The following is a 14,939-nucleotide window of genomic DNA, read 5'->3' as shown; positions in this document are numbered from 1 at the left end:
GTCTTCATCCTCGTTTGATAGATGAGGTCACTGAGCCCCAGAGAAGTGAAGTGACTTGCCCAAAGTCACACAGCTAAGTGAAGGAGTCGGGATTAGAACCCATGACTTTTAAATCTCTGGCCCGTGCTTTATCTACTACACCTTGTTGCTCGGACTCATCCCAGCGTTTAGTACAGTGTGGCTTGGTAAAAATCCACAGCTTGGTTTTAATCCCAGCTGCTGTGTGACTTTGGGCGAGACACTTAACTTCTCTGGGCCTCAGTTACCTCATCTGTGGAATGGGGATTGAGAATGTGAGCCCCACGTGGGACAGAGACAAGCCAACCCAAGTTGCTTGTGTCCACCCCAGCATTTAGTACAGCGCCTGGCACAAAGTAAGTGCTTAACAAATACCACAATTAGCCAAGGAATTGTCCAGATGTCTCCGGGCCTCGGTTTCTTCATCTGGAAAATGGGGATTAAGACTGTAACCCCCATGTGAGACACAGACTGTGTCCAGCCTGATTAGCTTGTATCCACCCAGTGCTTAGTATAGTGCCTGGCACATAGTAAGTGCTTAACAAATGTCACTGTGGTTGCTGTGCACACAGTGAGTGCTCAGTGAATGTGATTGATTGATTTCACTTGATGAGGGCCAAAACTCCTGCCTCTAGTTCTCCCTGAAGATGTGTGTTAAAATACTAAAATACTAAACACGATCTGTTTCTGGGGTGAAATGACTAAGGAAGCAAAAGGCCAGGATTCGGAGTATCATCCCAAATCGTGGGCTCTAAGGTGAACTATTGGGTGTGAAGTAATTTGTAGGTGGAAAAGTAATTGGTAATATTGAAAGTGGCTTTTTTAGCATCATGAACTTTTACCAAGTGACTTGAGCTTCAGCGTTAACTTCCAACAAAATCTACAAGTTCTGGCAAGGAAGAGCCCTAGTAAAACCAGCAGAAATCAGTGTTTTGAAAGATGCCTGGAATAAATTAAAGAGCTCTCACACAAGAGAACTTTCAAATTGATTTTGGACTATCATTTCTCACACCCTTCTATGCAAAATAAGCTTCTAGGGTCCACGTGATGTATTACTGGTTTGATCATTCTGTTATATTTAGGAGTGATTTATCAGACCATGAATGAGGCTTTTGGAAAGTGAAATCATCTTTTGGTTGCACTGAAATCATAATTTGGCAGGCTTATTTTTCTAGCAGCAGTTTTGAAAATCTTTTCGCTACCTGTCAAAGCTCATTGTCCGCCAGTTTGTAAGCACCTCGAGGACAGGAATTACGTGAACTAATTCTCTGATACTCTCCCAGGCATTTAGAGCAGAATTCTGTGCACAGTAAGTGCTCAAATACTAGTGATTAACTGGTGTTTGCAGAATAATGATCTACTTCCAGGCAGTGGGCTGTAGTACTTATTACCACCACTCATAAGAATTTTTCTTTGATGTCTGCACCTTGTCCCTGGACAAAGAGAACAGGAATTGAATGTTTATTGTTGTTTTTATTGTGGAGAAAGCTAACAGTGCTGTGGGTCATATGTTTGGTGCATCAGTATAAGCTCAGAAAAGCCAAGCTGTTGTAGGTGGGCAAAATTTGTGAGCCATTGAGATTTTAAGCAAGAGATAGTTCTTCAAAAATTCATTTTTATGTCCAGATTTTGCCTTCCATTTGATTGCAATATGTTTTTTTTTTTTTCAGTGGGCATTTCACTTATAATTTTTGGTTTAAATTAAGATTGGGACTTCACCACATCTGTAGAATCAGCCCCTTCCTTTTCATCTAAACTGCTACCACATCGATCTAAGTAGTTACCATATCATCCTCCACGCTGTCCTCCCTGCCTCCTATCTCTCCCCTCTCCAGTCATAACTTCACTCAGTTGCCGGGATCATTTTCCTTTAAAAAAAAAACAAACCACCAAAAAACAGTACACATTGCCCCACCCTTCATAAACCTCCAGTCGTTGCCCATCCACTTCTGCGTCTAACAGAAATTCCTTTCCAACAGTTGTAAGGCCCTCAGTCAGCTCACTTCCTCCTACTTTACCACGCTGGTTTCCAACTAAACCCAACCCGCACACTTGGCTCCTCTAATGCCAACCTCCAGCTCATCAGTCTCTCCACGGACCGCTTGCCCACCGCCTGCCACTGGCCCAGAACTCTTTCCTCCTTTATACCCAACAGACCACCACTCTTCCCACCTTCAAACCCTCCTAAAATCAGATTTCCTCTGCGAGGCCTTCCCTGACTAAACCCTCATCTCCCAGTGGCCCTTTTATTTTGTTGTCTGTCTCCCCCTTCTAGACTGTGAGCCCGTTGTGGGACCGTCTCTATATGTTGCCGACTTGGACTTCCCAGGCTCTTAGTACAGCGCTCTGCACCCAGTAAGCGCTCAATAAATACGATTGAATGGATGAATTTAGATCTGCACCCCTTAAGCATTTGATATTCACCCCACCCTCTTTCCCACGGTGCTTATCCTCTCCCATTTCCCCTATCTAAAACTTCTTTTTGTGCCTGTCTCCCCCTTTAGACTCTAAGCTTTTTGTAGGTAAGCTCATGTCTAACAGCTCTATTAGTACAATGTTTAGTACAATAAGTGCTCACGTACCTTTGACGGACTGAATTTTAGTGAAGAAATTTGCACAGTCAATCTGTCGATTCAAATTTCTAGCTACTACAGTAGGAGTGAGGAGTAGCTTTTAACCTCCACCCCACCTTTGGAGTTTCGGTGCCTGTGGAAAAGGTGAGAGAGGAAAAAAAGAAAGAAGAATTAGTATGTCCATCTGTTGGGTAGAGTGGCACCACAAATTGCCTTTGTTGCCTTTTGGATTTAGGATTTCCTTCACAGAGAGGACAGGTATATTTTTCTCCTGCAGCTGCAGCAGACCTCTGGGCTGATGATAGTGAATTTGACCCTTTTTCCTGGTACTGATTGGAAGTTTATGAGATATCTTGGTGCTTGTATCCCCCTTTCCCAGTGAAGGAGCAGGGAGAAGATTTATTGAGCAATTACTGTGTGCAGAGCTATCTACTAAGCATTTGGGAGATTAAGAAGGTGCAGGCATGTTCCCTGCCCTCAGGCTATTAGAAACTAGCAGGGGAGAAAGACATAAAATGCTGTGTACTGGTAGAATTAGAATAAATAATTGGGTGAACAATCAAATACACAGAAATAGGTGCTAGGATTGGCTGCTACCACCTGGTTTGGGATTATTTTATCCCGTTCTGTTGAAAGGTTAATTTTCATATGCGTGTTCCCAAGATTGTGTCTTAAATGGCACACAAGGAATTGGCTTGTTAGAAATATGTGGGCAAAATATTTGAGCCTGGTCAACTTCTCACCGAATCCCTGGAGCTTGATCCAAATGGCTGAATAGCTATCGTAAACTATAAAACTTTCTCATTCTCCTTCTCATTCTCCCTGAGGGTGTTCAATAAGTCTGTCTTGGCATTTGAGTTTCTCAGATGCTTCCATCACTTAGCTAAAAATTACTGCCTCTGAAGAATTGAGGGCACAGTAACACTTCTAGAAAATGATAGTCCTAAACCTCAGGAAAAAGGAGATTATATTGTGGTTTTGCAAAATTGAATAAAATTCAGATTTCTGCTCCCTCTAATTGAGAGTAGTGGAAAGCAGCGCGTGTCTTTGTTGATGAGAGGCACCCTCAGGATGCCATGGTATAAAATCTAATCTTGAACGGTCTGAAAAATACCTCTGAGCCTCATTCGTCTCATTCATCGTTGTTCACCGAACACAATCTGTTTGATCCCTGCTGAAGTCGTGAAAGAGTGCCGGATAGCATTTTCTTATTAAACTCAAGCCTACTTCGTCCCAGCCAAAACAAAACTCAAAACATGAGGCTGCCACGAGTATTGTGGGTTGCAATTTATAGCAGCAAAATGATCATTTTGGTATTTGCTAAGCATTTACTATTTGCCAAACACTGTTCTAAGTGCTGGGGTAGATACAGGTAAATCAGGTTGGACACTGTCTCTGTCCCATATGAGGCTCACGGTCGAGAGAGAAGGAGAGAGAGAACAGAAATAGTTCATAATGGATACCATGACTTATTTTCAGGATACTCTTGCGTGGCAGACTGTCCTATCAATTACTCAGCCCCCCATTTCTTACCCCCGCTGACCTGGCCACGTATTTTAATTGATAAAAATGAAACCTTGAAGCATAGTATCCTCAATATCTCCCCTACTCCTCTCCAGTCCTTCCCTCCTCCTGCACTTTCTTCAACTCTCCCATCTGTCCCAGCAATATCTCAAGAGATCACCATCCTCCTTTCAAAACTCAGCCCCGCCACCTGCACCTTCGGATCCTGTCCCTTTTCAAAACACTTACCCCTTCCTGACTGCCATCTTCAACTGTTCACTCTCTGGTAGCTTCCTTCCCCACTGCTTTCAAAGATGTTCATATATCACCTATCCTTAAAAACCTCTCCCATGACCATACAGTTCCCTCCAGTTATTGCCCCATCTCTCTAGACTCTTTGAGCAAGTTATCTACACCTCTTGCCCCTACTTCCTCTTCCAGTTCTGTCCTTGACAGCCCCTCCAATCTGGTTTCCACCACCCTTCAATCCACAGAAATTGCTCTCTCAAGGGTTACCAGAGATCTCCTCCCTGCCAAATTCAGCAGCCTGTACTCCATCCTAATCCTCTCCACTCAGCTGCCTCTAACACTGCAGACCACCCCGTTCTCCTTGAAACATTATCTAACTTTAGCTTCCCTGACACTGTCCTCTCCTGCTTTTCCTCCTCTGCCTCCCACCCTCTAACTGTGGGAGTCCCTCACGGCTCAGTTGTTGGCCCACTTCTATTCTCCATCTACACGCGCTCCCTTGGAGAACTCATTCGCCCTCATGGCTTCAGCTATCATCTCTGTGCAGATAATTCCCAAATCTACATCTCCAGCCCTGTTCTTTCTCCTCCTCTGCAGTCTCACATTACCTCCTACCTTGAGGATGTCCCAAACTTCAACACCTCGAACTTGTCCAAAAGGGTACTCCCCACCTTTGCACCCAAATCCAGTCCTTCCCCTGCCTTTTCCATCACTGTAGGTAGCACCAATCAATCAGTCGTATTTATTGAGCGCTTTCTGTGTGCACAGCACTGTACTAAGCTCTTGGGAGAGTACAATGTGATAGAATTGGGAGACACATTCCCTGCATACAACGAGCTCTCCTCTCTCCTCCCTGTCTCACAAGCCCCTCGGTGTTACTTCTGACTCACCTTTCTCAGTCTGTCACCAGATCCTGCCGATTCAGCCTGCACAAAATTGCTAAAATCCACTCTTTCCTCTCCATCTAAACCGGTACTACGCGGATCCAAGCACTTATCCTAACCTGCCTCGACTACAGCCTCGGCCTCCTTGCTGATTCCCACCTCTCCCAAATCCTTACTCCATGTGTCCGTACTACCCCTTACACAAGCTCATATACACACACATACGTACACCTCCCGCGGACACCAATCCAGGCATACTCGGTGTTGGAAACGAGACCGAGAGCCAGCCGTGGGGAAACCTGGGTGTGCGTCCAGTGAGCTGGGAATAGGGCAGAGAGGATTGCCAGATTTCGATCCTCCATAACCCGGACTTCCAAGGAAGGAAGAGTCAGGGAGCTGGAGGAAGAAAGATGAGCATGAAGGAGGATTCCTTCTGATCTGATTTTTTCTTTCCTCCCTACTCCTTTCCCCTTTTCTTCTAGACTGTGAGCCCACTGTTGGGTAGGGACTGTCTCTATATGTTGCCAACTTATACTTCCCAAGTGCTTAGTACAGTGCTCTGCACACAGTAAGCACTCAATAAATACGATTGATTGATCGATTGATTTTCTGCTTACCCTTCCATCCTCCTTCCCAATCCGTGCTACTGGGCTGAGAGCTCATCATCATCATCATCAATCGTATTTATTGAGCGCTTACTATGTGCAGAGCACTGTACTAAGCGCTTGGGAAGTACAAATTGGCAACATATAGAGACAGTCCCTACCCAACAGTGGGCTCACAGTCTAAAAGGGGAGAGCTATAACGTGCTTCCCCGAAACAGGAACGCGGATATAAGCGGGCCCTACTGGACTGTCTCTCGAAGCTTTCCTTGTCTTATAGTTCTGGTCAGGGTACTAAGTAGGCTTCTACCATAAAAGTATTAGCAAGAACGTTTGCTTTTCTGTTGGAAAATGAATCCCACGGCCTTATGGTGGATGTGAATACTGTGCTCTACGAGTCCACAAAAAGTATAAAGTCAGTAAAGCCTTCCCCAATAACATTACCTGAAGAAAACTAAAGGTAGTGTTCCAGACTTTGCCAGGAAAGTCTTCCGCAGAGATGCAGTAGTGAATTGGATCGCTGAATTTTGTCAGCGTAGACTGTAGAAAGTTAGGCTGATGCGTGAATAGGTGACAAAGTAGGTGAAACTAGAAAGGGCAGCCGTCAGGCTTTTCAGACCAGCCTTTTTAAGATTGAAAACTGGCACTGCATCTGACACCCCTCTGCCCTCCGGAGCAGTTTGGCCAGTGTCTTGTATACTGTACTTAAACCGGGTAGCCAAATAGGATCGAGAACAAGGAAACACAGCCCGTCTGCAGTAATTGAGGAAGCAATGCATGGTGCAGGACACCTTTGCTACGTGGGCAAACGCCCCACTCCTGTCTTAAAGGGTGAGTGGAAGAACTGGAAACAAAGTCGCCCAGTGCAGATAGCTATAGCAGACCAGTCCCGGGGTGTAGCAGTCTGAATTGGGGTGGCCAAAACCTGGGGGAAGTGGTGAAACCAAGAAACAAAAGAGAAACCCGAAAGTAGCCAATACCGCAGAGAAGGAAAGGACAGTCGTTCCTTGGCCCATTGTGAAAGGAATTTTCGGCAGCAGCTTTGCAGTCACACCCACACACCCAGGTAAATCTCTGTCAGTAGCTTATCATCTTCATATCTCAAAGTTCAGAATACACATATGGTGTGTGCTTCCTCTTGCAAGCACGTCCTCTCTCCATAGAGCAATGATTTCGGTATTTGTTTTTGGAGGGCTAAAAAAATAATCCGGACTAGGTGAGTTACAATCGTTGTGTGCTAGCTCTTAAGTATTCTGAAGAATTTCCAGAGATTTTTTTCCCCGTGTTTAAAAAGGAAAGAGAATTCAAAAATCAGAGCCAAATGAAAAGCTCCAAAACTCTGTAAATCCAGTTTTACCCTTTACGTTGCCACCTTCTTTGAGTAAATTTTGGATCCATAGAGCAATATTAATTCTTCTATATTGCACACATTATATTGAGAATATATTTAGAAGTCTAAATCCAGTATGTGGTGGATGCAAACACGTAGAGCCTTAGTGTTTGCATTTCCTGATTTTTAGCGTTGGTGTTAATTTGCACAAATCCTTTAACATTTTTGTGTTTTCTTACAAAATTTGAGAGTCATTGTGACAGCTTAAGTCCCAAGTATTAAGTTTCAGTTCTGACTGTCCTGCTAGCTTGCTGGCTAGCCTGTAGGTCACACAACTCTATTCTTTTTGAAAGGGAGGTTATGGAAAAATATAGGCGGCAACACATTTTGAATTGCAGAACCAGGCCATTCATATTTAATGCCAGTCTCGTCCTGCAGTTGGGATACATCGCATGCCACTGACCCTGAGCTCCTCGATAGACGGGGACCGTGTATAATTCCCACTAGCGTATTCTCTCCCAGCGTTTAGTACAGTGCTCTGCACCCAGTAAGCACTCAATAAGTACTACTACTACTACTACTACTACTACTACTACTCCTACTCCTGAACCCAGTAAGCTCTCAATAAGTACTCCTACTCCTGAAGCCCCCTTCTCCAGTTTGGCTGGGACTGTTTTTAATCACAGAGAAGTCCGAATACACACCCAGGAAAAGTTTGGAAGTAAGTAGTTGGAGTTCATTCACATACATTAATGTTTCAAAGCTGGGTCCTTGAAACTGATCCGAGATTTGAACCTGTTGTTTTGGGGGTTTTCTCTATCCCCACACCTGGTTTGAAAACAAGTGTTGTTTAACATAGCCCCCAGCGTTGGATTGAGTCATCATTTGAAGAAAGATTTACATCAGTACACCTAAGGCAGCGGTTTCCACCTCATTCAGAAGGTCCCCTGAAGTGCTGAATTCCTACTCCCCTAGCCAATGTGCCTTTTCACCTCCTGCCTGTAAAAATCCCGTTTTGTGCCAACAGTGCTGGATCACGGAAGCCAATACGTCTCTCTTGGATCCTGCACATATTTCCACCGCAGCTTCGTTCTCCGCTCAGTAGCCACTGTCAGAATGAACTCTTGCCATTCCCGCTTAGCCTCTGGTCTCATAGTCACAAATCTTACCTTCAGTTTGCACATTCTAAGTAGTGCACATTTGTACCAAGGATAAAATAATTATTTTTTTGTTGTTATTGCAGAGTTCTTTCTTTTCTTTTAGTTGTGGCCATTTAGAATGTCCCTAAATATAATAATAATAATTTTGGTAATTACGTGCTTACTATGTGCCAAGCACTCCTCTAAGCACTGGGGGAGATACAAGGTAATCAGGTTGTCCCACATGGGGCTCACAGTAATGGTCTGCCCCTGGCATGTGATAGCAAGTTTACAGACTTTCCTTATTTCCAGCAGCCCAAAGTCCTCTGGTTAAACATTAAAATAAAGTATACATAGGAGAAATGGAGTATAAGTGTAGTTAGATAACTGTGTGCCACGGGGCTGGGCTGAGTATCCAGATGCTTAAGGGGTACATCATCATCATCATCAATTGTATTTATTGAGCGCTTACTATGTGCAGAGCACTGTACTAAGCGCTTGGGAAGTACAAATTGGCAACATATAGAGACAGTCCCTACCCAACAGTGGGCTCACAGTCTAAAAGGGGGAGACAGAGAACAAAACCAAACATACTAACAAAATAAAATAAATAGAATAGATATGCACAAATAAAATAAATAAATAGAGTAATAAATATGTACATACATATATACAGATATATACATATATACAGGTGTGTGTGTGTGTATATATATAGGGTATATAGGGTATATATATAGGGTGCACAGCCTAGTGTGTAGACAATTCAAAGGGGAGGATGTATCAGTACTACTGATTGTATGGATTGATGAGCAAGGAATTTGGTGGAGGAGCTTGGAGGACTTTGGTTCATTTCCATTACAAGGAGATCATAAATGCCAGTTTTGCTACCAACAGCCCCCTTCAAGAAACCACCAAACTGCATTAGAGAAGTACTGGGACCAGTCTAGAGAATCAAGCCCTGGGGGAAGGCAGTTTGAAGAAAATCCATGTAATACATCAGAGCTTGATCGTCTAAATAATATTTCTGAACCTGCATCAATAGTTCAGTGGAAGAATCTGATTGAGGGTAACTGAAGCCCTGAGAAGTTAAGTAACTTGCCCAAGGTCACGCAGCAGATGTGCTTTGCCCTGCTGTTCTTGCAGTTTGGTTTCCTCTGTTTCCAACACCAAGGTGTACTATACGTTAAACTTCCTTAATGCACAGAGTCAAATTTTAAGCAACTGTCGTGATTTTGATTTTGCTTCCTGAATTTGGCAGCAGGTTTCATTTTATTTTATTTCATTTCTTTTTTTTTTTTTTTTTTAAAGGATTGGACTTATCCCATGAGACGAGAAATGCAGGTAGGACTTTTGTTGGCTTTTCATATGAGCACATTAAACTCCCTGCAGGTTCAAAACTCACCTCTGGTTCTTAACCCAGTGGTTACAGCAGGAGAAAGATTAGCTCTAAATTGCTATTATCCGTCCCCTCTCCTGGAGTCAGGTACACAGTGAAGGCGTGGTGTCCAGAGCATTGCCGTCTAGTTATCAGAGCGCCGGAGTCCAGTCGAGAGAATCAGCTTTATTTTCGATCTTCTCGGCCTGAAATCCAAGTGACTATGGGTGATTTCATCTCAACTGCAAAATGACGTTAATAGGCTTGTAAAGCACTTTAAGAAGATTCAGCGGGACACTTGATATTCAGCATGTTCTGGAAATTTCTGACACTCGCCTGACCAGAAAGTTAAAATTTTGACACGAGTCTTTGGGTTGACTTAACGTGACTTAAACTTGTCAGAATCCTTCCGTTAAATGTTTCTGTGAGTAGTCTGGTGGAATGAAAAGACTCAGTGATATTTATTGTGTGTGTGCAGAGCGCAGTACTAAGCACTTGGAAACGTTCAGTCCTGCGCCCAAGGAGCTTATGGGGGGAGACAAGCATTAAAATAGATTAGGGCTAGGGGAAATAATAAATATCTACTCAAGTATTGCGGTGACGGGAGTATCAAAGTGCTTACGGGGTACACGGCCAAGCGCATAGTCAACGCAGAGGGGAAAGTAGATAAGGGAATTGAAAGGCTCAGTCTGGGAAGGCCTCCTGGAGGAGATGGGATTTTTAGGAGGGTTTGGAAGGTGGTGGATTGTCAGATGTGAAAGGGGAAGGGCGCTCGAGGCCTGAAGGAGGATGTGAGCAATGGGTGGGTGGCCAGAGACACCAGATCGAAGTACAGTGGGTAAGTTGATGATGGAGGAGCAAACTGTATAGGGTGGTTTGTAGTAGGAAATCAGCAAGCTTAGGTTAGATGGAGAGAGCTGATTGAGTGCCTTAAAACTGGTGGGGGTAAGGAAGAAGTGAACAAGCGTATTACAGTTTATCAGAAAGGAGGATTTTCACTGTTTGAAAATGATGCTGCTGTCCAGCGACCCCGGAGGTTGCTGCATAAATGAAGCTTCATCGGTTTAGAATGTAAAATCGTACTACGGCTAAATCAAAGACATCTCTCTAACTGCAGCATACAGATGATATGTGTAGGACTCTTCTTTCCAGTTAGTTGTTTCCTCTGTCTTGCCATTAAAACACCCCAAAAGGATTTGAATTCTGGCATCCATGAAAGCGTGATGAATGTAGAACCTGATGGAAAATTTGTATAGAAATGGTAAATATATTAAGCTCAGATTAATCTCTCAAACTTTTTGTTTGTTTATTTTCAAGGAAATATTGCCTGGATTGTTTTTAGGCCCATATTCTTCAGCTATGAAAAGCAAGGTATGGTTGTTGAGTTATTCTCGCCAAAATAATGTGTGAACAAAGTGCTCAGAAGTTTGAAGGCTTTTTCTTTCCCATATATTAAATGGGGAAGTCAGTTAATATATGTAAATTGATTTATGACCCTTTGGGATTGGGTGTTTCATTTCTTGTGATGTGATTAAAGAAACAAACAACTGCTGAGTGATTTGTGGGGTAAAAGGGTGCATTTGTCAATTTCTGTGAAAGACTCAGGGATTGGTAACATTTTTTGTGGGGACTGTTCTGGGATAGGAAAGGGAGAATATATTTGACATATGAGTATTTATTTATAACTGACTTATCGAATGTCATGCCATTCAGAAAAAAGGCACAAAGACCTACTTAACCTCAGTGCATACATTACTGATACTTAATTTCAGATGCAGAAACTTGAAGGTTTACAGTTGTTCAGTCCAGAGAAAAATTCACCATAAAAAAGTGCGTGTGGCATTCAGCATTAACACTTCAATGTTTTGGAGTCTTTCATGCATTTTTCAGGCAGCTAAGTCTAGCCTGTAAAATAATTTTGGTGGGCTGATTTGGAAAATATCACCGTTACAGGATATTGAAATTTTGCAAATTATGCACTCTTGTAGGCTCGACTATATCATCAAAGTGATCTGGGCAATTCGAAAAAATTACAAGCCCTTAATAATATCTCAGGCAGTGTAGACCTTTGGTATAAGTACTGCCACATTGATAAAGCACTTAAGGTGTCAATAAACATTGATTCTAGCTGGCATGTTTTAGAAAGTGACAGCTATCTCTAGTTCAGTTACCCATTGAAGCTAATCTTTTTGTGACATTTCTAAAAAGCTACAGTTATATTTGAAGTGACCTGAGGAATTTCAACAAAAGAAGAAATGAATGTTAAATATTGGAGCCCTGTAAGTGATGAGAGTTGGGCTTCTTAGATGATCAGATTTTGGGGGAACTACTTAAAGGGAAAGGATCTGAAAATTTAGGAACTGGCTTTGCTGGAGAACCTTCAATACTCTAAAGCTGATGAAAATGACACTGCCACCTTAACGGGGTTCCTCTAGAGCTTCTGTGTTATCAATAACTTTTTGTCATTTGGGGCTATTTTCTGTGGTCTGTGTTGTCCCAACACGTAATTAAAGAAAGCATCTCAAAAATGCTGGGGTTGATTTGTGGGGCGGGAGAGGGCTGGCAAAAACACCTTGAAGATGCGAATTGGGAGGGGGTGTGAATTCAGTCTGTTGACCCTTGATTCATTCATCGTTGAAAAGTTTCCCTGTGTGCAGTAATTTTTTTTTTCTAGCTTGACATAGAAATTTGAATCTGACCCTTATATAATTATAATGTACTATTTAAGTGTGAGCCCCTGAGCTTTTGAGAAAAAAATCAGTGCTACAACAAGGGGGATTGATGTTTTTAAGACCACTTACTTTTACACTTTTTTTTTCCAGCTATCTATGCTACAGAAATATGGAATAACTCATGTTATATGCATAAGGCAAAATATTGAAGCAAACTTTATTAAACCAAACTTTCAGCAGTTATTTAGGTAAGATATTAGTGCAGCTGGGTTTGAAAACACCCACCCTGTCAAATCAAACTTAAGAAAAATCTTCTAATACGTGATTCTGAAAGCCTAGTCCATAAATTATTTTGTTTTTTCTCTGGTGCAATTGTATGGTAATTTATTGCTCTTCTGGGGTAGATTCTCTCTACAATGAAACTTGTTGGTAATGATGGTATTTATTAAATTTTACTATATGGCAAGAACTGTCCTAAGCCGTGGAGTAGGTACAAGGTAATCAGATCATCATCATCATCAATTGTATTTATTGAGCGCTTACTATGTGCAGAGCACTGTACTAAGCGCTTGGGAAGTACAAATTGGCAACATATAGAGACAGTCCCTACCCAACAGTGGGCTTACAGTCTAAAAATCAGATCAGACTTTGGTCCCTGTCTCACATGGAGCTTACAGTCTAAGGAGGGAGAAAGGAACTGAGGCAGAGAGGTGATGACTGCCCAAGGCCACAAAGCCGGCCAGTAGCAAACCTAGGATTGGAACCCAGTCCCTCTGGACTTCAAATTCATTTTGGGCAGGGATCCTGTCTTCCAACTCTGTTTTACTGTCTTCTCCCAAGCACCGAATACAGTGCTCTCGCACCCCATAAATACTCAAAAAATACCATAGATTGATTTTTTGAGAAGCAGTCGTCCAGTGCGGGGTTTTGATATGCAGCCAGAGTCTTCAGCGGTGGCCCCTGTTGGATTATTTTTTGATGTTTGACTCTGGATCAGCATCTGGTGTTCAGAGGTGTAAGAGTGGCCTTTTCTCGGAGGTCGCTTCACGATGGTGGGAGTTACCATGGAGGTCCCCGTAGTAGCCGGGGCTTTCCTTTGCATCCAAACTGCCCTGGATGGAGAGTTTCCTTCAGGTGATCTCAGAGATTGTAGGGTTTGGCTCATTGGAGACTTTTCCTCCAAGTCCTCATTTCCCCGGCAGTTTTTTTCTTCTTCTTCTTCTTTCCAAGGTGCTTATAATTTAGCTTTTTACCGCCTTCCCAAATTATTTTTTACAACCTTAGAGTGCTTGCTTGGGAAGCATTGGTCCCCAAAAGTGAAGCCTCAAAGTGCATTTCTCTGTCACAAATAAAATCTGAGCCCTGAAAATTCTGCAGCCAGCCTGGTGGCTTTCCAATTGAAGTGACCTCCAAGACAAGTTTCATCGTATTCTTTTTAATTTCTGGATTCTCTGTAATCTCGATTTGGGCATCAGGAAAGAGGACCTGATTTTTTTTATTTTTTTATTTACAAATTTCTATAGAGATTTCTCACTCCTGATCACATTTTTTTTAGTTACCTTTTTAAGAGGTGTTGTCAGTCAGTAGAGAAGCGGCATGGCCTAGTGGAAAGAGCACAGGCGTGAGAGTCAGAAGGACCCAGGTTCTAATCCTGACTTTGCCATTTGTGTGTATGTGACCTTGGTAAAGTCACTTTACTCCTCTGTGCCTGTTACCTCATCTGTAAAATGAGGCTTAAAACCGAGCCCCAAGTGGGACACAAACTGTGTCCAACGTGATTATTTTGAATCTACCCCAGGTTTTAGTACAGTGCCTGGCACACATAAGTGCTTAACGAATACCATTTAAAGAAAAAAGGTATCTGTTGAGTGCTTACTGTGTGCCGAGCACCATCCTAAGCGCATGGACTACAGTACAGTAGAGTTGGTACACACGATCCCTATTCACAGGGAGCTTACAATCTATAGGGGAAGACAGATTAAAATAAGTTACAGGTATGGGAAGGGGTAGAGTGTAAGGATATTATATAGAAGTGTTGTGGGGTGATTTGAATATCAAGTGCCTAAGGGGGAGGAAGATTCATTCATTCATTCAGTCGTATTTATTGAGCACTTACTGTGTGCAGAGCACTGTACTAAGCGCTTGGGAAGTACAGGTTGGCAGCATATAGAGACGGTCCCTACCCAACAACAGGCTCACAGTCTAGAAGGGGGAGACAGAAAACAAAACAAAACATGTGAACAGGTGTCAAGTCTTCAGAATAAATAGAGGTAAAGCTAGATGCACATAATTAACAAAATAAAATAAATAGAATAGTAAATATGTACAAATAAAATAAATAGAGTAATAAATCTGTGCAAACACATATACAGGTGCTGTGGGGAAGGAGGTAGGGAAGGAGGGATGGGGAGGGGGAGAGGAAGGAGGGGGCTCAGTCTGGGAAGGCCTCCTGGAGGAGGTGAGTTCTCAGTAGGGCTTTGAAGGGATCGTAGTGATCCCTTCAAAGATCTTGAAGATCTTAGTGTAGAGGCAACGCAGAAGGAATGCCCAATAGGGGAGGTGAGGGCTTAGGCAGGGAAGACCTCTCGTAG

The 14,939-nt window shown here is 42.8% G+C and overlaps 1 protein-coding gene across 1 annotated transcript in view; it reads left to right on the top strand.

The window, feature by feature from the left end:
* STYX (serine/threonine/tyrosine interacting protein) overlaps positions 1-14,939 on the top strand; it is a 28,517-nt gene that overhangs the window by 1,991 nt on the left and 11,587 nt on the right. Inside the window, exons 2-4 of the mRNA XM_038756470.1 lie at positions 9,610-9,642; positions 10,994-11,047; positions 12,499-12,596. Of these exons, the coding sequence (XP_038612398.1) occupies positions 9,610-9,642; positions 10,994-11,047; positions 12,499-12,596 (185 nt within the window). The remainder of the gene's footprint in view (positions 1-9,609; positions 9,643-10,993; positions 11,048-12,498; positions 12,597-14,939) is intronic.

Source organism: Tachyglossus aculeatus, chromosome 14 (assembly GCF_015852505.1).
Source record: "Tachyglossus aculeatus isolate mTacAcu1 chromosome 14, mTacAcu1.pri, whole genome shotgun sequence".
Lineage (NCBI taxonomy): Eukaryota > Metazoa > Chordata > Mammalia > Monotremata > Tachyglossidae > Tachyglossus > Tachyglossus aculeatus.
This window is presented reverse-complemented; position numbering and strand designations above follow the sequence as displayed.